This window comes from Ammodytes marinus (assembly GCF_949987685.1).
Source record: "Ammodytes marinus genome assembly, chromosome: 8".
In the NCBI taxonomy this organism is placed as follows: domain Eukaryota; kingdom Metazoa; phylum Chordata; class Actinopteri; order Uranoscopiformes; family Ammodytidae; genus Ammodytes; species Ammodytes marinus.
This window is the reverse complement of record NC_137212.1, coordinates 32,809,842-32,833,371: the sequence shown is the minus strand read 5'-3', so window position 1 is coordinate 32,833,371 and position 23,530 is coordinate 32,809,842. Positions and strand designations below refer to the sequence as shown.

At 41.3% G+C, this 23,530-nt stretch overlaps 1 protein-coding gene across 1 annotated transcript in view; it reads right to left on the bottom strand.

The window, feature by feature from the left end:
* Nucleotides 1–23,530, bottom strand: part of szt2 (SZT2 subunit of KICSTOR complex) — a 480,200-nt gene that overhangs the window by 83,794 nt on the left and 372,876 nt on the right. The window contains 1 exon segment of the mRNA XM_080032888.1: nucleotides 19,542–19,744. Within this exon segment, the coding sequence (XP_079889014.1) occupies nucleotides 19,542–19,744 (203 nt within the window).

Sequence of the window (23,530 nt, the reverse complement as noted above, 5' to 3'; positions counted from 1 at the left end):
CGGAGCTCTCTACCCCAGTGCTTCTTATTGTTGAGTGTATGGTTCTGTGTGTGTGAAATAACATGTGTAAATGGGTTCAAACTTGCATACACCAGTGCAGAGTTGATGAACATCGGATTTGCATGTAAAATCGACATTACACCGGATTTTCAGCAGTCTCACAACATACCGCCAGACATAGCGAGACCACCGAGCTCTCCCTGGACTGTTGTCGGGTCTGGGAGGCGACGCAGACGGCGTAGGGAACGGAAGCAGAAGCGGGGATGCAGAGCGGGTCTGCTCGCTAGGCTAAAGAAACAGCCCCTCAGACCGGCTCTGCCGAGCATCTTCTTGAGCAACGCCAGATCGATGGTCAACAAAACAGACGAATTGGAGTTATTGATGGCGGGGAATTGGCGCACTCGGGACTGTTGCGTGAATATAATCACGGAAACTTGGCTCCACTCGCTTGTTCCGGACGCAGCAGTACAGCTGACTGGCCGCACCACGCACCGCTTTGACAGAACCAGCGGCTCCCTTAAGAAGAAGGGAGGAGGTTTGTGTATTTACATTCATCAAGGCTGGTGTACGGACAGCAGAGTTATAAACACCCACTGCTCTCCCGAACTGGAGACAATGACTGTTCTGTGTAGACCATTTTATCTCCCAAGAGAGCTAACAGTGGTGCTAGTTACTGCTGTATATATCCCCCCGGATGCCAACGTTAGCACAGCTGTCTCTCAGCTCCGCGAAGTGATAAGCAGACAGCAGAAGGCTCATCCTGAGGGAGCTTTTATTGTTGCTGGAGATTTTAATCAGGCCTGTCTAAAGAGTGTACTACCCAAGTTTGTGCAGTATGTCCTGGGTCCCACCAGAGGTAAAAACACATTAGACAAGCTCTACTCAAATCTCAAGAAAGCATACAGGACAATACCCCTCCCCCACCTGGGCAAGTCAGATCATATTTCGCTGTTCAGTGTCCCAGCCTACATACCCCTCAGGAGAAGAACAAAACCAGCCACAAGAACTGTAAAAATCTGGCCTGAGGGAGCACTCAACCAGCTACAGGAGTGTTTTGACCACACCGAATGGGCTGTTTTTGATCACCTGGAGCTAAATGAGCTCACTGAGACTGTTTTGTTTTACATCAAGACCTGCACAGACAATGTCACAGTGAACAAACAGATCAGAGTTTTCAACAATAGGAAACCATGGATGACAGCTGAGGTGAGGTCACTGTTGAAAGTACGCGACTCCGCCTTCAAGGCTGGTGACCAGGACCAGTACAGCATGGCACGAGCAGACCTAAGGAGAGGCATCAAAACAGCTAAAAGGGACTACAGGAGGAAGGTGGAGAACCATCTGGCTGACAACAACCCGAGGCAAGTGTGGAAGGGTCTACAACACCTGACAAACTACAAGGGCACCCCATCGGAGGCGGTAACTGCTGCCACTTCGCTGGTGGAAGAGCTGAATAACTTCTTCACCCGCTTTGAAGTTAAAAAGCCCCACTCTGCTCCTGCTCCTCCTCCTCCTCTGACCTCCCAGCCCCTGACCACCCACCAGCTGCAGGAACACCAGGTGAGAAGAGTCCTGAAGGCTGTTAAACCGCATAAAGCAGCAGGACCAGACGGAGTACTGGGGAAAGTACTCAAGGCCTGCGCAGACCAACTGTCAGGGGTCCTAACAAGGATTTTTAACACCTCCCTGGTACAGGCTACGGTCCCACCATCCCTCAAAGCAGCCACCATTGTTCCTGTTCCTAAAAAATCCACCATAGGCAGTCTAAACGACTACAGACCAGTGGCACTAACTTCTGTTGTCATGAAGTGCTTCGAGAAGCTCGTCCTCCACCATCTTCAGTCCTGCATCCCTAAAAGGTTTGACCAGCATCAGTTTGCTTATAAAGCAAACAGGTCAACAGCTGATGCTATCGCCACTGTCCACCACACTGCAGCGAGTCACCTGGAGAAACAGGGGAATTATGTCAGGATGCTTTTTGTTGATTTTAGTTCAGCGTTTAACACCATCGTGCCGAACATTCTCATCAGGAAGCTGACTGACCTGGATTTCCCTGCCCCCACCTGTGACTGGATTTACAGCTTCCTGACGGACCGTCCACAGACAGTGAGGATGGGAACACAAATATCTTCCACCCTGACCCTCAGCACGGGCTCCCCTCAGGGCTGTGTGCTGAGCCCCTTCCTGTACTCTCTCTACACACATGACTGCGTCCCGGCCCATCACTCAAATGTCATCATCAAATTTGCGGATGACACTACAGTGATGGGTCTGATCTCCAACAGTGACGAGTCAGCGTACAGGGAGGAAGTCCAGAGGCTCACAGCTTGGTGTTCAGCTAATAACCTCCTGCTGAACACCAGCAAAACCAAGGAGATGGTGTTCGACTGGAGCAGGACGAGAGGTGACCTCGCCCCTCTGCAGATAGATGGGGTCGGCGTGGAGAGGGTCTCCTCCTTTAAGTTTCTGGGGGTGCAGGTCAGTAAGGACCTAACCTGGCACACCAACACGGCTGCGGTGGTTGGTAAGGCTCAGCAGAGGCTTTATTTTCTAAGACTGTTGAGAAAATGCCAGGTGGAGACTAAGCTGCTGCAGACCTTCTACCACTCTGTCATTGAAAGCGTTCTTGGGTATGGCATAACAGTGTGGTACGCAAACTGCGCAGCCAAAGATAGGAAAACCCTACAGGGGGTTATAAAGACAGCAGGAAAAATCATTGGCTGCCCCCTGCCCTCCTTGGAGGACATTGCAACCTCCCGTGGACTAAATAGGGCAAGGAGCATCATGGCTGACCCATCCCACCCCGGCCACAGCCATTTCCAACTCCTCCCTTCCGGTAGGAGATACAGGTCCCTTGGGAGCCGAACAAACAGGCTACGGAATACCTTTTACCCCTGGGCTATTCGCCTATTAAATGCCTGAACCCCGCCCCCCCTCCCCTACTGGACATATGAAATCCTCTATTTCTAATAATTTTTTATTTTTTTTATTTTATTTTTTTTCTTAAACAGACACTCAGATTTTTTATTTAGCATAGTTATTAAATTATTGTTGCCTATTGTTGTCTGTGTATGCATGTATGCTAATTTGCACTGTGGGTGGTGAGCACCACCCTAATTTCGTTGTACTGTTTGCACAATGACAATAAAGACTGAATCTGAATCTGAATCTGAATATGAGACAATAGCTCAACATTTCAGCTTTCATTTCCAGGTATTCACATCTGGATCCGATACACAACTGAGAAGATATCATTATTTGTAAAGGAACAACACATGTTTAGGCGAGCAGAAGTATTGGAACAGATAGACTTTAAATAAATTAAAGTGAATAAAACATACTATTTTGTCACAAATCCTTTGCTTGCAATAACTGCATCAAGCATGTGACCCATTGACATGACAAAACTTTTGCATTCTTCTTTTGTGATGCTTTTCCAGGCTTTCAACGCAGCCTCATTCAGTTGTTGTTTGTGTTAGGGGGTTACTCTCTTAAGTCTCCTCTTTAGCAGGTAAAAAGCATGCTCTATAGCGTTTAAGTCTGGAGATTGACTTAGCCAGTCTAAAACCTTCCACTTCTTGCCCCTGATTAACTCCTTTGTTGTGTTTTGGGTCATTATCTTGCTGCATGATGGAGGATCTTCCAATCAGTTTGGTTGCGTCTTTCCTTAAATTGTCAGACAAAATGTTTCTGTAAACTTCTGAGTTCATTTTGCTGTTGCCATCATGTGTTACATCATCCATGAAGAATAATGAGCCCGTCCCAGAAGAAGCCATGCAAGCCCAAGCCATGACATTGCCTCCACCGTGTTTCACAGATGAGCCTGTATGTTTGGGATCATGAGTAGATCCTTTATTTCTCCAAACTTTAGCCTTCCCATCACTTTGGTAAAGGTTCATCTTGACAACAACACAGTAACACATGATGGCAACAGCAAAATTAACTTGAAGTCTACAGAAACATTCGGTCTGCCAATTTAAAGAAAGATGCAACCAAACTGATTGGAAGATGCTCCATCATGCAGCAAGATAATGATCCATAAAAACTGCAAAAACAACAAAGGAGTTAATCAGGGGCAAGAAATGGAAGGTTTTAGACTGGCCAAGTCAATCTCCAGACTTAAACGCTATAGAGCATGCATTTTACTTGCTAAAGAGGAGACCGAAGGGAGTAACCCTCCAAAACAAACAGCAACTGAATGAGGCTGCGGTGAAAGCCTGGAAAAGCATCACAAAAGAAGAATGCAAACGTTTTGTGATGTCAATGGGTCACAGGCTTGCTGCAGTTATTGCAAGCAAAGGATTTGCGACAAAATATTACGGTTTATTCACTTTAATTTATTTAAAGTCTATCTGTTCCAATACTTTTGCTTGCCTAAAAATGTGGTGTTCCTTTTCAAATAATGACATCTTCTCTGTATCAGATCCAGATGTGAATACCTGGAAATGAAAGCTGAAATGTTGAGCTATTGTCTCATATTCATCTTTTGGTGTCAAACCCAAATGTTTCCAGTCTACAGCAAAAATAAAGGAATTGGCCTCACTGTTCCGATACTTATGGAGGGGACTGTATATGAGCTGTAAGACGTTATCAGCAAAAGGAAAAAAAAAGCTATAAAGGACATATTTTTTTGTAATACATATAGAACACGTGTCGAACTCAAGGCACGCAGGCCAAATCTGTCCAGTTTCAATCTTTGATCCGGCCCGCATATCATTTTAGACATACTTTTTCAAAGAAAATATGTCATTTTTCTGAGGTCTGTAAATAAGCCAAATCTGTGTGGCTAATTAGCATGCTTGATTGTGTCAAGTTTCTAAGGATGAATGCTAACATTATATGGTTTCTAACTTTTGCCTTCCTTAAGTTACAATTTAGCTAACTAGCTAACGTTAGCTAGCTGCTGATAGCCCACCCTTTTCATTTCCAATGGCGGCTTGGAATTTCATTACAAATTTAAAGTGTCATAAATTGTTAACACTGGTGCTGAGTCATGATTCCTGAAAAATAATAATACCCAAAACAGTTGATATGTTTTGAATGTGCAGCACATTTTTTTTTTCAAATGTATTTATTGGATTTTATCATTTTTATAAACAACAAGAACAAACACAAGGAACAACTGTCTCTGAGTCCAAATGGAATCAAAATATATCATAAGAAAAAAAAAAATAATAATAATAATAATAGGCTTTCATACAAAAATGTGTAGAAATATACATGATAAAAAAAAAAATAAAAAAAAAACAAGCATCGACTAAATAAAGTAGGGAACACAAATACAGTTACAAGAAAGTATAAAAATAAATAAAAAGAGGGGGGGGGGTTCAGTTTTGGGCCAAAGTTGATAGCGAATTGAAATAATTTATAAAAGAAGACAATTTTTTTGTAAATTTGTTAGTGCAGTCTTTCACTGTTAATTTAATTTTCTCGAATTTAAAAAAAAACATAACATCTTGGAGCCAGATTTGAATTGATGGGGGATTAGGGGATTTCCACATGATTAAAATACGGCGTCTTGCCAGAAGGGAAGTAAAAGCTAATGTTTCTGACTGTAAGGCTGTGATATGGGGTTGTTGAGATGGGGTTCCAAATATTGCGATAAAGGGGTCTGTTTTAATTTGGGCTCCTAGAACCTTTGTCATGGTCATAAAAAAGTAATTCCAGAATCTATTTAATGTTTGACAGTAAAAAAACATATGGCTCAAATTACAAGGGGAGGCGTGGTGTGGCATCTGTCACATTGGTCCACAACGTTTGGGTAAATTTCCGATAATCTAGATTTGCTAAAGTGGACTCTATGTAACACTTTAAACTGTATAAGCTGCAGCCTGGCACAAGGAGAAGATGAGCGTATACTATGCACAGCCTTATCCCACCATTGATCTGTCAAATCTACCCCAAGCTCACGCTCCCAAGCATTTTTGCTTTTGACAGTGGAATTGTTTTCCAGAGCCATGAGTTTGTCATAAATCTTAGATATTAGTGATTTCTGCTGAGGTTTTAAGGTCAGAAGGTCTTCCCATGGTTGGTTAATGGAGAGGGAGGGATAACATGAAAAAAGAGCGGAGGGACAATGCCTAACTTGAAAATACATAAATAAATGGGATGTAGGTAAATTAAAATCTTTAGACAAGTCTGAAAAAGTAGCAAAAGTACCATCTTTATAAAGGTTTCTGAAAACTTTAATGCCTCGATTCTGCCATAACACGTAGGAGATATTCCCAACAGATGGGGGAAATAGATGATTGTTCACTATGGGCATCAGAGTGGATGCCGAGGAAAACTTAAAATGGCGCCTAAATTGGGACCAAATCCTCAGTGCAGATAGCACAATAGGATTCTTAGTGAAACTGGAAGGGTTAATGGGCAATGAAGATGTGAGTAAAGCCGGTAGTGCAGAGGAGAAACACGACTGGGTTTCAAGCTTACACCATAATAGTTCTGGAGATTGAAGCCAGTAAGTTAATTTATGTATTTGTGCTGACCAATAATATAGAAGAAAATTTGGTAAGGCGAGACCACCGTCAGATGTGAATTTTTGCAGTAATGACTTTCTTACCCTGGCAGTCTTACCTCCCCACAAGAAGGAAGTAATAGTACCATCCAAAGACTTTAAAAACTTTTTGGACAAAAATAGAGGAGTGCACTGAAAAAGAAAAAGAAATCTTGGCAAGACATTCATTTTTACCACATTAATCCTACCTATTAATGACAGAGGAAGAGAATTCCACCTCTTGAAATCTAGTCCAAGCTGGGTAACCAAAGGGGCAAAATTGGCAGAATAGAGAGAAGGCAAGGTGCGGGTAACATTAATCCCTAAATATTTAAACCCTGAGGGGCTGAGCTTAAAAGGAATATCGGACTGTTTGAGTTGTAAAGCTAGGGTGTTTATGGGATAGCGTTCACTTTTAAGTAGATTAACTTTATAGCCTGAGAAAGAGCCAAATCTCTCCAGCAATGATAAAATTGGCGGGATAGTAGTCAGGGGGTCCGATATATACAAAAGAAGGTCGTCAGCATAAAGAGACAATTTTAAGTCAATGCCAGAACGAGGAATGCCGTGAAAGTGGGGGAGGGATCTTAAAGCAATTGAGAGGGGTTCTATGGCCAAAGCGAAAAGTAGGGGGGAGAGGGGACAGCCGTCTAGTACCGCGTGACAATGTGAAATATTTAGACCGGGAATTATTCGTGTGGACACTGGCTTGAGGGTTGGTATACAGAAGCCGAATCCAATAAATAAACTTGTTCCCTAGGCCAAACTGTTGTAGAACTTCAAAAAGATAATGCCATTCTACCCGATCAAATGCTTTCTCAGCATCGAGCGAAATAACAACTTCGGGCGTTGAGGCGGAATGACCAGAGAAAATTACATTTAAAAGTGTTCGGACATTGAAAAACAACTGGCGCCCTTTGATGAAGCCATTCTGTTCTTCTGATATGATGTCAGGAAGAATCTTTTTAAGACGAGTTGCTAAGGTTTTAGCTAAAATCTTAACATCAACATTAAGAAGTGACAGAGGCCTGTACGAGGCGCAAGAAGTAGGGTCTTTTCCTTTCTTCAAAAGAAGGGATATGGACGCTTGGGTTAGAGTGGGGGGCAATGAACCACGTTCTAGGGATTCGTTAAAAACAGAGTTGAGGAGAGGGGCCAACTTATTAGAGAATTTATAACAATATTGTAACGAATAATACAGGCCAGCAGACAGACTTGTTTTTGAATACTTTTGCAGAAGTGTTTAGACTACCAGTTTAGTAATGGAATAGGCCAAATACAAGGCCACTTCACACTTTATACACTTGGCATTGTCACAGAAAAACTGAACTGTGCTGAACTGATCTTAAAAGCTGAAGCAATTAGATTAAAATTGACTGTGTATTGGACTGCAGATTCTTTAAAAAAAAAAAAAAAATGTATATATATATATATATATATATATATATATATATAGCTATATATATATAAAAAAAAAATTTTGTTTGTTTTATTTTTATTTTCTGTAACAGTAACTATGTATCTGAATCCGAATTTGATGAAAATGGGGGCGGGACCTGATAAGCCTTTGGCTTCTTCCGTCTCCCTTCGGACAACACAAAGTATGATGTATGAATATTTGCAAGAGAAAATTGTGTATTGTGTGGAATTGTCCGAAAGAATAATAAATAAAAAAAAAAAATTCTTAAAAAACTCAACTGGGAATCCATCGGGGCCGGGTGTTTCATTGTTTTGCATGGCTTTGATAGATGATTTAATTTCTTCCAAATTCAAAGGTGACAAACTAACCCGCAAACAGAGAGGAAAACTGCAGTACAGGGGGAAACCGGTACTGATTTTCGAGGATTTTACACCAGAAGTCCTGGAGCAGCGAACCAGATATCGAGAAGTCATGGCTGAGCTGTACAACTTGGGTCTGAAGCCATCTTTACTCTTCCCGGCAAGGCTAACGATCGTGCTGAAAGACGGGGCCAGGAGAGGCTTCTCCTCCCCCGAAGAAGCTCGGGTGTTTGCCGCAGCCCACCACCAGCAGCCTGCGGCCCGATCGGGAGTGCCGTGAACCGGAGTATGCGAACTAAAGGGACAAACAACTCATCTGGTAACAACTTAGTTCTTTAATTACTTTTTAAATAATACCCATTACACAGCGGAATTAATCTTTACCCACTCTGGGCACTTGACTTTACTCATGCTGCGGGCTGTTTGTCAACAAACAGGTGAGCCGGTCCCAGCTGTTATGTTAACTTTGCTTACGTCCTCTCGGCAATACTGTTGGGCTGCGTTACTATTGGTGATAATTTTCTGCTCTTAGGAGCTATGACTGTGCTGTTACTCTTGTTATTAGCTATGACTGAGCTGTTACTCTTGTTATCGCTCCTGCCTCGTAAGTTTGCGTTACTGAGAAGGAATGTTTCACTTATGTTCAGCTGTGAGGCTGAATATAGCCTACTGTAAATTGGACACTTGCTGCTTGATATCCTCTGCATCTCTCATTTTATTCCAAAGTGTGTGTGTGTGTGTGTGTGTGTGTGTGTGTGTGTGTGTGTGTGTGTGTGTGTGTGTGTGTGTGTGTGTGTGTGTGTGTGTGTGAGAATGTGTGTGTGTGTGAGAGTATGTGTGTTTTTTTTTGTGTTTTTTTACCATTATGATCTTTGTCTAAAATTACTGTAATACCCCCGCTCTATTCTGTTTTGATCCTTATGTCATTTATGTGTATCTAAGATTCACACTTTATTTATTTTATGTCTATATATTTCTTTTATTATTATTTTTTTTATATGTATATTTATATATTATAGGGGAAGGTGGGGTGATTTGTGCAACTTTTTACTCAAAGTGATTTTAAAGTGAGGCCTTGACAGTTATGTCTCCAACTCAAATATGTACATATATTTCAGGATGTTGTGCATCCCTGGCAATAAAAACTTTGGATCTGGAATAAACTGTTTAAGAAATATAGCTTTCGGAAAAAAAGTTGTCTTGTCGCACAAATCACCCCACGTCACCATCATCATCTTTCTGGCCATCTGAACTCTCATAAGTGGTGTCGTTAAGTGGAATTGAGATGTCACTCTCTTCTGAGCTACTGTAGACAATCACTTTCTTTTGGTGACCAGCGTATACAGCCATGCCACTGGCACAACTCTCAGAAATGTGCTTTGCACTAGTTGCTCCGTGCTTGTGGAACCAACTGCCACCTGACAAATGTGATTCCCCCTACATTTCTGCCTTTAAATCAAGGCTCAAAACCCATATGTACACCCTGGTGTTTCCTCCCCATTAACCTCTGCACTACTTACTTACCTCTGCACTACTATCTGTGTTTATGTGGATGTATGGGCTTTACGTCTTTTATTTTGGTTATTGTTATTTTACCTTCATTGTTTACCTACTGAATGCACTATGTACAGCACTTTGGACAGTGCAAACTGTCATAAATGTGCTTTTATAAATACATTTTACTTACTTACTTACTTATAACTCACCCAGGCCCTTGCGCACAAATCACCCCATCCCCAGAATTTTGGATAATAGGCATGATGCAGCAATTTAGGGTTGACATTGTGCTAACTATATAGACTCAAAGTGTAGCATACCAAAGCACTAAAACATGTGTCAAATGTTTTCAAACGTGTCTATAATTGTTCAGACACAATAATCAAAAAACCTTGATCATGGAAATTTTACTTTGAAAGGCAAAACACAGTTTTTTTAGCTTAAATGTGCTTATATCTTATTCCTTGTGTCTCCCTTCTTTACAGGATGAGTCAAATGGATGGCTCTTCTTAAATATGTGGTCACATTTCCAATTTCTTCCACGGTTTTCTAGAAACAAGGGGTTTTGCAACTTCCAAAATGCACAAATCACCCCACCTTCCCCTACTATTGCACTTTTTTTTTTTTTTACCTACATTTATTTTATGGTATTTGTTTATCATGTCCCCCATTTTTATTTGATATCTATTATTATCTTATAATTTTTTTTACTTTTTCAATTGTGGACAAGCAAGCACTAGAAGCTCAGTATCACTCACCTTCTCAAAGCCTGTTGCTGTTAAAGAGGATGGAGAATAATTAATCACACGTATAGCTAATTATACTATGGACCAAGTTCTTTGGAATATTTCTTTGTTCTATTATTCGTTTGACCTTAATAATGGGGATACTGTTACACATTTTGGGAACAGAAGCTAAGCATTCGAGTGAAGGTTAGTAAAGGTTGAATAGTGTGCGCCAATGCAATTGGCGAAGAGGTACGATAACCAAAAGGTTAGGGAAGCTGTGGGGTTTGGGGAGGTGGGGATGGACATGGCTGGGGTAAGTAAGCCAACTTCCTTTTTTGTGTATTTTGTTAGTTTAGTTTTATGTCCCATCGGTCTCATTGTGTCTTTCAATGTTGCATTTATTTACCTTTTCTTTTTCTCATTTGCTCTGGAACAATCCACAGACTGCAGTGCTGGTATGTTACACTTCATATCGATCTTTGTGCTATGGCCGACGTAGCCCAGTCACAAAAGGGTGGTGGACAGGTGGTAAGAATACTCTCATTAAATGTTGGTGGACTTAATGCCACAGTGAAGCGCGCTAGGATATTCTCACACATTCAAAACCATAAAGCTGACATAATGTTTCTCCAAGAGACACACTTACTTAACATTGATCATCAGAAATTGTCTAGACCTTGGATAGGACACATTTTTCATTCTAAATTTAACCTGAAAACGAGAGGTGTGGCCATACTTGTTTGGAAAAATGTGCATTTCACTCCAGACAAAATTATTGCAGACCCAAACGGTCGCTATGTGATTGTCCCCGGTACACTGTACCAGAAACCGGTTCTCCTCGTATCTGTCTATGCTCCTAATTGGGATGACTATAACTTCATGAAAAACCTATTGTCTTCTCTTCCTAACTTAAATTCCCATGAGCTAATTACGGGAGGTGATATGAACTGTGTCATTAACCCTCTACTGGATAGGTCTAGCTCCAGAACTTCAACACCATCTAAAATGTCTCAGACCCTTTCTGCCTTTATGGAACAATACGGCTATGTTGACCCCTACAGACTTCTACATCCCACTACTAAGCAGTACTCTTTTTTCTCACACGTACATCGTACTTTCTCACGCATAGATTACTTCCTCATTGACAAAACACTAATTCCCTCGGTAATATCCACACAATACTCACCTATAGTCGTATCTGACCACTCAGCTGTAACCTTTGACCTTCGTTTTGACCATAGGCCTAAGGATTATAGGACATGGCGTTTAGATCCCCTGTTGCTGGCTGATGGGAATTTTTGTAAACAAATCTCCGAAGCCATTGACCTCTTTTTGGAAACCAATAACACAGAAGGCATCTGCCCTATGCTATTATGGGAAACCCTAAAGGCATTTATTAGGGGTAAAATTATTTCATATACGTCCTATATTAATAAAAATCGTAGAGCGCGCCAAAAAGAACTGGAAGAATCCATTGCCACTTTAGACCATCGCTACTCAATTGATCAATCACCTGACCTTTACAAGGAAAGGTTGAAACTTAAGACTGAACTTGATCTTTTGACAACAAGAGAGGCTGAACAACTTTTGCTCCGCTCCAGAGGCACTCAGTATGAATTTGGAGATAAGGCGAGTCGGCTATTAGCCCACCAGCTGAAAACTAAAACTGCTTCCAACCAGATTACTCAGATCCGTACTAATACCGGCGCGCTTACATCTGACCCCGTAGAAATTAATAAAGTTTTTAAAACATTCTATTCTCAGCTTTACACGTCGGAGTCCTCCAATAATGAAGCTCATATGTCTGAATTTTTCACAGCACTAGACGTACCCGCGATTTCAGAGGATAACAGACAGATGCTGGACAGCCCTTTGCAACTTAACGAGATTACCGAAGCAATAAAACTGATGAATAATAATAAATCACCCGGACCGGATGGTTTTCCGGTGGAATTTTTCAAAAAATTTATAGAAAAATTGGCTCCATTACTACTAGGGATGTTTACACAGTCGCTCCAACAGGGCTGCTTGCCACCCACCCTTACCCAGGCCTCAATTTCTCTTATATTAAAAAAGGACAAAGATCCCTTAACGATATCTTTCCGTCCGATATCGTTACTGTCTGTTGATGTTAAGATACTTGCGAAGGCCATCTCACGTCGGTTGGAGACTGTTATGACCTCCATCGTGTCAGAAGACCAGACGGGGTTCATTAGACAACGACACTCATTCACCAACATTAGAAGGCTTCTCGGCATCATCCACACCCCACCCTCCCCTTCTGACCCAGAAGTGATCGTGTCCCTTGATGCAGAGAAAGCCTTCGACAGGGTGGAGTGGTCCTACTTGTTCACTGCGTTGCAGCGTTTTGGCTTTGGAGGCAATTTTATATCTTGGATTCGATTGCTTTACACCTCTCCTCAAGCATCCGTATGCACAAATACTACTCGTTCTAAGTCTTTTCCCCTTTCACGTGGAACGCGCCAGGGGTGCCCGCTTTCCCCTCTTCTCTTCGCCATCGCCATAGAGCCACTCTCGATAGCACTTAAAATGGAAAGAGGTTTTCTGGGCATCCAGCGATGGGGAACAGAACACAAAGTCTCCCTTTACGCAGATGACCTGCTTTTGTACGTAAGGAACCCGTTGTCTAGTATTCCTCAGATCATATCAATCCTTAACTCCTTCAGCACTTTCTCGGGATACAAATTAAATGTTCAAAAAAGTGAATGTTTTCCAATTAATCAGCCAGCCTTGGACATCCCAGCATCGTCTATCCCGTTCCAGTTTTCCAGCTCAGAGTTTAAATACTTAGGTGTCGTCATTACACGATCTATAAGGTCCCTACGTGAACAAAACTTTGCAGCTCTCACGTCAAAAATTAAGTTGGACCTCCAAAGGTGGAGCCACTTACCCCTTTCACTAGCAGGGAGAGTACAAATAGTTAAGATGAACGTTTTACCTCGCTATCTATACCTCTTCCAATGCCTTCCCATCTTTTTACCTAGATCGTTTTTCAAATCTATTGACTCTGTTGTCTCTCAATTCATATGGGCGGGTAAACATTCTAGAATCTGCAAAGCTGCCATGCAGCGAAGTAGACCTTCAGGTGGACTTGGCTTACCAAACTTCCAATCTTATTACTGGGCGGCAAACGCGCACAAACTCTTACTCTGGTTTACATCCCCACAGAGCAGCTGGTGCCAATTGGAATCTGATTCATGTATATCTTCATCACCGCAGGCTCTGGCATGCGGCACCCTGCCCTTACCTTACTCACAGTACACGTCTAACCCCCTTGTCGTTGCCTCACTGAAAATCTGGGCTCAAATAAGGGGACATTTTAAGTGGTCTTCCCTTCCTCAATCAACACCCATCTGCAAAAACCATCTCTTTGCACCAGCCAGAATTGATCCGCGCTTTACGTTCCTGGGCAGAGGGGGTCTGCGTTCATTAAAAGATTTGTATGTGGGAGGGTCATTTGCAAGTTTCAATCAGCTACGAGCCATGTTTGGATTAACCAGTTCGGATTTCTTTAGATATTTCCAACTGCGGGATTTTGCAAGAACTCACTCGCCTGCATTCCCACTTATCCCAACCGTAACTGGTATGGACCACGTTCTCTTAGCTAACACCACCCCTAAAGGTCATGTCTCCTATCTATATGACCTACTGTTGCCAGCCAATGAATTAACAATTGAAAAAATCAAATCGAACTGGGAAGACGAACTACAAGTGACCCTTTCTGTTCAGTTTTGGAGTAAAGCCCTTACAAATATAAAACTTTCCTCTTCATGTATGCGGCTTAGCCTCATTCAATTTAAAGTGCTCCACAGAATTCATTATAGCAAGTCCAAGCTCTCTAAAATCTACCCAGATACGGTTGAAGACAAATGTAATAGATGCTCGCTCTCACCGTGTGACCTTACACATATGTTTTGGACATGCCCTAAGTTATTTACTTTCTGGGATTCATTCTTTAAGGTTATTTCTGAAATAGCGCAGATCCATATCCCACCATCTCCTCATGTAGCTATTTTTGGAAGACTTCCGGAGGGAAATGTTGCAACAAATACTCAATCCAATGTAATTGCTTTCTCCTCTCTGATCGCTCGAAGGAGCATTTTGCTCTTATGGAAATCCCGCCTCCCCCCATCATCTAAATCTTGGCTTCGTGACATCATGTCCTTTTTAAAATTGGAAAAAATTAAATTTGCTTTGAGAGGCTGCTCGGATAAATTCCATTGTCACTGGCAACCATTGATTAGCTATTTTGACCGTCTGCCTGCGAGTGAAATTGCACAGTAGAACCCAAAACATACTTTACATTACATTACACTACTTTGCATTACATTATTATCTGTGCGCTGCTGCCTGTCCACCACCCTGCCCTCTCTTGTAAGAGTGACATATTTTGAACACTGTGGTGTAAAACATGTTTAAAAAAAAAAAAATCCAGCTGTGAAGTACTGCAACAATTCTATTATTTGCTTAATGCAATATTGAGATACTTTAATACTATACTTAATCTTTGTATCTTTTTTGTTTAAGGTTTTGTTTTATATAATTTATTTACTTGCTTAATTAGCTTGTCTGTTCTATCCTGTCCTTGTCTGTTTGCTCTTGTCTGTCTGTCTGTCTTTATTTATTTTTATTTTTTTATTTTTATTTTTTTTTCATTTTATTTTTTTTATTTATTTTTTTTATGCTGAGGAAGCTGGGAAAGAGGGTGGGTATTGGAGGGGTTAAGAAATCATAATTTGGAAAAAACAGAAAATGCCTCTAACGGTAACTGTTTCTGAATGTATACCATACTGCCTCATTTTCTTCAATAAAATGTTTAAACAAAAAAAAAAGAAGTGGGATCAGAGACAAGCGCGCCAGAGGAATCTTTAATTTGTGGAATTAATCTAGAAGTAGTTTGACGTTTCAATTGATGAGCCAGGAGCCTACTCGGCTTATCACCATGCTCATAATAAGTTGCACGAGAACGTAGTAAAAGTCGCTCAGCGTCGCTTGTTGTAAGGAGGTCCAACTCTGCCTGCAGATCATATCTCTGTTTCACTAAACTCTGGGATGGGTTAATGGCATTTTGTCCATCAATATCCCGGATTTTAATTAGGAGTTCATTTAGCCTGGCCCTACGGGTTTTATTGAGATGAGCTGAGTAAGAAATAATTAGACCACGCAAATAGGCTTTGAGCGACTCCCATAGTAATGAGTAAGAGACAGAGTCATCTTTGTTAATAGTTATAAAGTCATCAATTGAGGACAATATAAAGGTGTTGAATGCATCATCAGACAAAAGCAAAGTGTTAAACCACCAGGGTGAGGAGAAACGGGGTTGGCCTGAAAGTTGTATATTGACACTAAGAGGAGCATGATCAGATATAACAATTGAATGATACTCGGAGGAGGTCACTTTGGAGACCAGGGAACCATCAACAAAAAAATAATCAATGCGGGAATAGGATTGATGGACCTGGGAGAAAAAAGAATATGCTTTAGTTTGGGGATTATGAAATCTCCAAGGGTCTACAGACCCATTTTGGAGCATAAAATCAGAAATTGATTTAGACATGGAAGATTGGTTGAGAGTACGGGGATTAGAGCGGTCCAGTGTTGGATTCATAACGCAGTTCAGGTGCCCAGCAAGAATTAAAAGATGGGTGTCTAGGAAAGGCAGGGTGGCAAATAATCTATTTGTAAAATCTGGGTTATCAAAATTTGGAGCATAAATGTTTACTAATAAAACCGGATTCTGGTATAGAAGGCCTGCGATAATCATATATCTCCCATTCTTATCAGCTATGATCTTAGAAGCGGTAAAAATTTACCCTTTTATTAAGCAAAATAGCTACCCCTCTAGCTTTCAAAAGTTGAGTGAAAGACATCACTGACCCATGGACTCTTAAGTCTAACTTGATCCCTATCACGTTAATGCGTTTCCTGTAAGAATACAATGTCGCCATTCAATCTCTTCAAATGAGAAAGTACTTTAGATCGTTTAATGGGGCTGTTCAGACCTCTCACATTCCATCTTAAAAATCTAGTAGTGGATCCATTGTCTGAGTTTGGGAAAGTTGTATTAATCATCTAAAGGTTGCATTTTATCAGGAATGGAGATGGTAGATGAAAAGAGGAGATCCCCCAGGGCCAAAAAAAACAAAAAAAACACAAGTAATGATACAGAGACATAACACCAGAAACAACCACAACCCACCCAAACCCTCCCGCACATCAATTGAACCCATCCCCAAACGATGGGAGCAGCAGTGCAGACTCCGACAGGAGCCATCTTCAAAATGAAGCTTTCGACTTATAAGCTAGAACTAACAAATAGAACTCTGCAGAGCATTAACTCTAAACAGTGAATATTAAATATAAGGCACTTGAAATAACTATAGTGCATTGGCACAGCAGAACTGAAAATTAGATTGTACAAAAATAAAATAATAAATAAAAATATGCATGTTCCCACTGACTATACATCTGGGAAACGTGTATGCATGCATTTACACACACCCACTAGCTTCTGTAATGGAAAAGAACACAACAAAAATAACAAGGCTAGTGGCATGCGATTTATATATATTTTTTTAGGAAGAACATATTGGCACACAAACCTAAGTAGGCTATTGTTACCAACTTCAATCAGATCTAAAAATATAAAAATAAAATATAAAATATTAACAGTGCAGCTACAAAAGTCACCAAACGTACTTAATTGTCCATGAATGGAGTTGGACAAATATCAAAGTCGTCCAATATAAACAAAAATATTAGGTGACAGCTAGAGGCTTTAAATAGTTATAGGGAAAAAGTAATTTTTACAACTCACCAGAACTTCTGTAAAGTGAACTGGAAAACGAGGACCAGAGCAAAGGACAGCACGATACGCGACTCTATTTATTCAGTGTTTTAATAAATGTCTTTGCCTCTTCTGGGGAAGTGAAGTCGCGCTGTACACCTGCGTAGGTGATGCGAAGCCGTGCAGGAAAGAGGATGCCAAACCTGACTCCATCGATGCCTCGTAGGAGGTGCCGAACCTCGGTGAAGGCTGCGCGAGCCCAGGCCGTCTTGGAGGTATAGTCCGGGAACACGGAGATGGACATGTTGCGCAGAGTAATCCGTTGTAACTCTCTCGCCTTTCTGAGGATCTCGTTGCAGTCAGTATAGTAGTGCAGCCTTGCGACAATGGCGCGGGGGCGGTTGCCCGGTGCGGGCTTTGGCACCAGAGCGCGGTGTGATCTATCGATCAGCGGCTGCTTCCCGAGTGAGAAAGCCTCCATCAATAGTATGGAAACGTTAGCCGCTGATGCCGAGTTAGGGTCGTCCTCCGGGATACCGATGATACGGATGTTCTGGCGGCGCGATCGGGACTCAAAATCATCACACTTATCCTCCACCTTGGCCGCCTCCTGGGTCAAGTGCTCCACTTTAGCCCGGAGGGCCAAGATGTCATCAGTGCATGTAGAGAGGGACAGCTCCACTTCAGCTACAGTGCTCTTCAAGCTAGCAACGTCCTGCCGGACAGCGGACAGTCTGGAGGAAAGCTCCGTTTTAAAGGCTAGCAGCTCGGTCTTAATTGAACTGAGGGTCTCAGCCAGGCTTCCCGGAGCTCGGCTTTAAACATTGCCGCGACATCAAGACGAAGAGCAGACAAAGGCTACGTCCATAGTTTCCGGCGGTAGAGTCCGCGGGGGAGATTCAGGAGGGGTCGGGGACAGAGGGCGCGCAACAGGCCGCAGGTGAGGCGTAATGCTGTTTTTCCCTTTTTTCGCCTTAGGCGACATGAAAGTAGAAGAAAATAAACCAAATGTGTTAAATAAAAGTTCACTAAAACTGCTGAACCGTAGTGGGGGTGAGAAAAGTGCCTTGAAATTGAAAAAATAAATAAATCTGCAGGAGCTCAAGACGATGTGACCTACATGTCGTTTCACCAAGCCGGAAGTCCGAATGTGCAGCACATTTTGAACAATCCAGGAGAATAAATATTGTAAAGCAATACAGAATGCCTGAGAGCCTTACTGCATTATATTCCATTATATTTGTGTCAGCAGGAACCTGAATCTTGTCTTTTCCTCTACAGAAAAAAATACATTTTCACCATAATGTATGCAGAAAAGGCACAATTGGTGTATAAAAATCCACCAGAATGCATGCAATGAAGTGTTTGACGCTGAAAGATTTCTGGGTTTCCCACTTCATTGTAAAACTTCCCCCGGGCAGAAATACACTCATAGACTCTGGAAAATTAAGCGCAGGGGGTCAGATTGAGTAGCGGACCCTATAACCAACTAGATTAAGATCTGCCATTCCTTTACTTTGGTGATTTTTACGGGACATCAGGCCGCCGTGGTTAATGTTACCAAAGTAAACACTGCAGGACTAGTTCACTCCCGTCAAGTTTTTCACACGTTGCTTAGCAACGGGCCCTGCTCTGACTGCTGTTGTCGGACTATTTGTGTTGGCCGAAGCAAATACATTCTTAAATGATTAAAGATCTAATTTTAAAGTTAACGTGTGAATTTAAATTGTAAAACTGCTGTATAAAAGCAATATCACATGAGAGGGAGCAATGTTGTCGCTGTATATCAGCTCTATATCATTTGGATTTTCAATTAATAAAAAAACTACATTTAAATGTATACGTATATTCACCTTCTGTCGTTTATCTTTCCATTCATACAACAATATACAGAGAAAAGGGGAATTTTTCGGGCCTATTTCGAATAGTAGAATTAATCGTGATTAATCCACAGAATCCTGTGATTAATCTGATTACAATTTTTAATCATTTGACAGCCCTAATTCATAGATATCTTTTTATTTATTTTTACTTTATGGATTAAAAAGAAGGCATGTCAGTAAACTACATGTCTGGCCCTTAGTATGATTCGCATTTCATGGAGTGGCCCTTTGTGAAAATTAGTTTGATACCCCTGATCTAGAATCAAATTACGGAAAACATTTACTTTTCCATGATATACATTTTTTTTTTCACGATAACCAACAAATTAACCATTTTTGCAGATACAGACCTGCGAGTTGGAGACTGAGGTCGGACCTGGACCAAAATGAAACCCATGCTTTGCAGGTACTGAACGTACTGCTGAAGGAAGGTGCTAGAAATCTCAAGCAGCCAGGGTTCCTCCTTCAATCGGCTTGGCAGCATGTCAGCTGAGTCAGTGCTGTAGCTTCGGTCCCGACCTGAAGTCGTGGAGTCGCTGGAGCGGTGCCGTCTCTAGTACACATAGATCATAAATTCAAACATTTACATACCAGTTAACACATATGAAAAAACACAGATTTATCCATTGGTTCTGGTTGAGAAATAACACCAAATAAATGCCATTCTATATACTGTCCTGCTCACCATTATTGGCACCCCTTGTACTGTACAATATCTTCAGAAATAAATGGAAATGTACCAAATGTATATCATCATGATCTTTTATTTGGAGGTCCAAAGTAATTTAACAAAGAACATTGTTTTTTCAACTTGCATATTGTAGTTTCAAAGAAGAAACAGAAAAAACAGCATGTGCACCCCTCTTTAATATTTGGTTGCACACTCTTTGGCAGTGATGACAGCCTCCAAACGTTTCTTGTAGCCATATACAGTATAAGCTTCTTGTATTTCTCAGTTAGTATTTTCTCCCACTCTTTCTTTGCAAATTGTTCAAGCTCTGGAACGTTCGCAGGTTTATTTTCCCCAATGGCAGATTTCAGTTCATACCAAAGATTTTCAATCAGATTAAGATCTGGACTCATTGCTGGCCCATTTAAAAAAGTCAATTTTATTCCTTTTCAATCATTCCTGCGTGCTTTTGGATATGTGCTTTGGGTCTTTATCTTGCTGGAGGATCCATGATCTTCAACTCAAACCAAGTTCTCTTACACTGGGTAGGACATTTCGCTCTAAAATAATTCTCTTGATTTCGTGATTCCTGTGATATGGTCAAGGCTTCCAGTACCAGATGCAGCAAAGCAGCCCCACAGCATTATTTGGATCCTCCACCATGCTTAACTGTTGGTAGGGTGTTTTTTTCTTTGTAAGATTAACCCATTGATGACTATGGCAATCTAGGATGCATGTCCTTAATGCCTGAGGGTTTTCTGAAAAAATAGTACGAATTGTCAAGTCTACCAAAACCTTAATATCTAAGCCTGTGTAGCACATAGAAACATGAAATAAAATACATTTAAAAGTTAAGGTTCACAGGTTTTATTTAAACATGCTCCCTTAGCGCTTACACACCAACAAATTTTTCTAAAAATCGTCAAAATTAGATGGGGGGAGAAAAAAAATAATAAATAATATAAAATATTTAGTGTGATTTTCGTCAGTAGCCTATAGTGTGTGACGGGAGAATTAGTTCAAGTGATGTTTTACTTAGACATCTGTGAATTGGATAATGTTCACACCTTCTGTTAGTTAAGTTTCATTTACAAGGGGTGGGCAATAAAGAATGTTCTTGGGAAACAGCTCCCAAGACTTCCTCGAGAGTTTAATTGCTTTATGACCTAAACGTATGTTAAGGTGTTTTCTATCATGTGTTTACTGTTTACCAAATGGATGTATTTGTGTTGACACTTAAACTGATGTAACAGATGTAAACCCATTTAGTTGCATATAAGGCTGCAAGTTTGAAGTAATGTTTGTCATTCCTCCTACCCTCATTCATGGGAAGAGTGGTCTGACCCTTTTCAGCTGAATCGCATTTTGATTTCTGTTTGTTTTATCTACTTTTATTAAATTGTTTAGATTGAGAAGTTTCAGTTAATTTATTCCCACAAGGTTTAAGGAATTAAGGCAAAACTTCCACGACATAGTGGACCTTGATTCTGCGCACCAAACGCCACTAACTGTTCTGTAATACACTATCGCTGACACAGCCGGCTTATTTTTTTTTATTATTTTGTTTTATTTTTTTTATTGATGTGATTTTTGGCAAACCACACAACTTTTGGGTGGTCACATGGTCTTCAAAAATCAACAAAACCCACCTCATGTGTATTTGAACCAATGACAGTGCATTCTATGCTGCGCATGCCATGAAAATTAGATAGAGTAACAATGCTGCACGATGCAGCATCAGGCAGGAGAGGCAATGTGGCATCGCGCAGCAGCCGTCATCAATGGGTTAATTGCGCCGTCTGTAAACAAACTGTTAAGTTAAGTTACTTTATTAGTCAATGGTTGGTTACATTGAAATTTGTCTTTTCGCATATCCCCTCTCAAGTTACCACACTTCGGAGGGGGTCAGAGCGCAGGGTCAGCCGCAGTACAGCGCCCCTGGAGCAGTTTTGGGGTTAAGTGTCTTGCTCAAGGACACAATGGTAGAGATGGTGGGCACCGTAGATGTAATACCAGCCTCTGCTAGTTTTACAACTAACACCCTCCTGTCCGGTGCCGGGGATCGAACCAGCGACCTCATGGTTACTGGTCGGCCACCTTTCCTCTAGGCCATCCTACCACCCCGTTGGTGTGCATTAGGGGTGGGAACGTTTACAAAAATGTCTAAACAGTTACACGGCTGCAAATTTTTCGTGTACACATTTAACCGTTTAATATGGGTGGTGGGGGGGGGTCGACGGATTTTTTTTTTTGCGATGCTGTTGGAGTGACAGTGTGCAGTGAGAAAGTCAGGCAGACAGATAGACAGAGGCAGAGAGGCCTTTATTTCATAATTTTGCTTTTTGGCTTCGAAATGATCATAACTGCCAAGTGATCGTCTGTCTTAAGACTGACTCCCGCTGTCGGGGCCGTTGTCGGCTCGCGACCCGACAAGCTGATCGGATCAGCTGTTTGAGACGGAGATGAAAAAGAAAGTGAAACTGAAGGTGGAGCAGTTAATTAGTTCAATGAATAAATATTGTAACCAAACACAATCATGTATTGTGTTGTCTGCTTTAGTAGCCTGCAGTAGGCTAGCGCACATCGCCCACCACTCGTTTTCGTTATTGATTTTTCCTAAACGGTTATGATTTACCAAACGGTTACACGTGTACATGTGCACACCCCTAGTGTGCATTGCCAAAAAGCTCTATTTTTGTTTCATCTGTCCACAGAACATTTTCCCAGAAGGATTGTGGTTTGTCCAGGTACTCTTTGGCAAAGATTAGTCTTTCATATTTATGTATTTTCCTCAGCAATGGTCTCTTCCCTGTTTGGTTTAGTTTGGGGCGTATGGTACTTGTTGGAACCATGACCCCAAACTGTTCCAGGTTGGCCTTCAGGTCTTTGAATGTTTGATGTGGTGTTTTTTCCACCATTCGCACCAACCTTCAAAGATTTTTCTCATACATTTTTCTCTTCCCCCAACATCCAGGAAGTTCTTGACAGTTCCATGCTTGGCAAACTTCTTAACAACATTATGCACTGTTGTAATAGGGATACCAAGCTCTTTGGAGATGGCCTTATACCCTTTGGGGGTCTTGTGTTTGCTAATAATCACACTTCTGATGTCCTCAGACAGCTCCTTTGTCTTCACTATTGTGAGAAATGAACAGGGGATAACAGATGGCTTTTTAAAACACAGAAGTTATTGGCTAACTCATGTCACATGGCCACAGACAATTTATCACAGGTGATTCTCATTTGTGATTTACCACAGGTGAGTCATAATGTATTTCCATACTGATTTACAGCAAAGGGTGCCAATTCCAGTGACACAGCAAGTTTTTATTAAAAAAAGGGGGAGAGTGGGGTGAGATGTTCCACTTTTTACTCAAAGCGACTTTAAAGTGAGGCCTTGACAGTAAAGTCTCTGTTAGAAACTGCCAGTTCTTTCAGCTTCACCTCACCTCCACAAGAGACACCAAGTGGTGATTTAGGGTAATTGATTGCTCCTCCCACTATAAATAGAGGCCTAGTGAGGCCTTCTCCCACCACATCCTCACCACAAGTGAGTGTGTGAAGATGTTGCCGTGTGTCTTTTGATTTACCATTCAATGTAAGTTACCTTTTTATTTATTGGATTATTGTTTGTGTGAGAAAAGATTGTGATAGTTGAATGGCTAATTT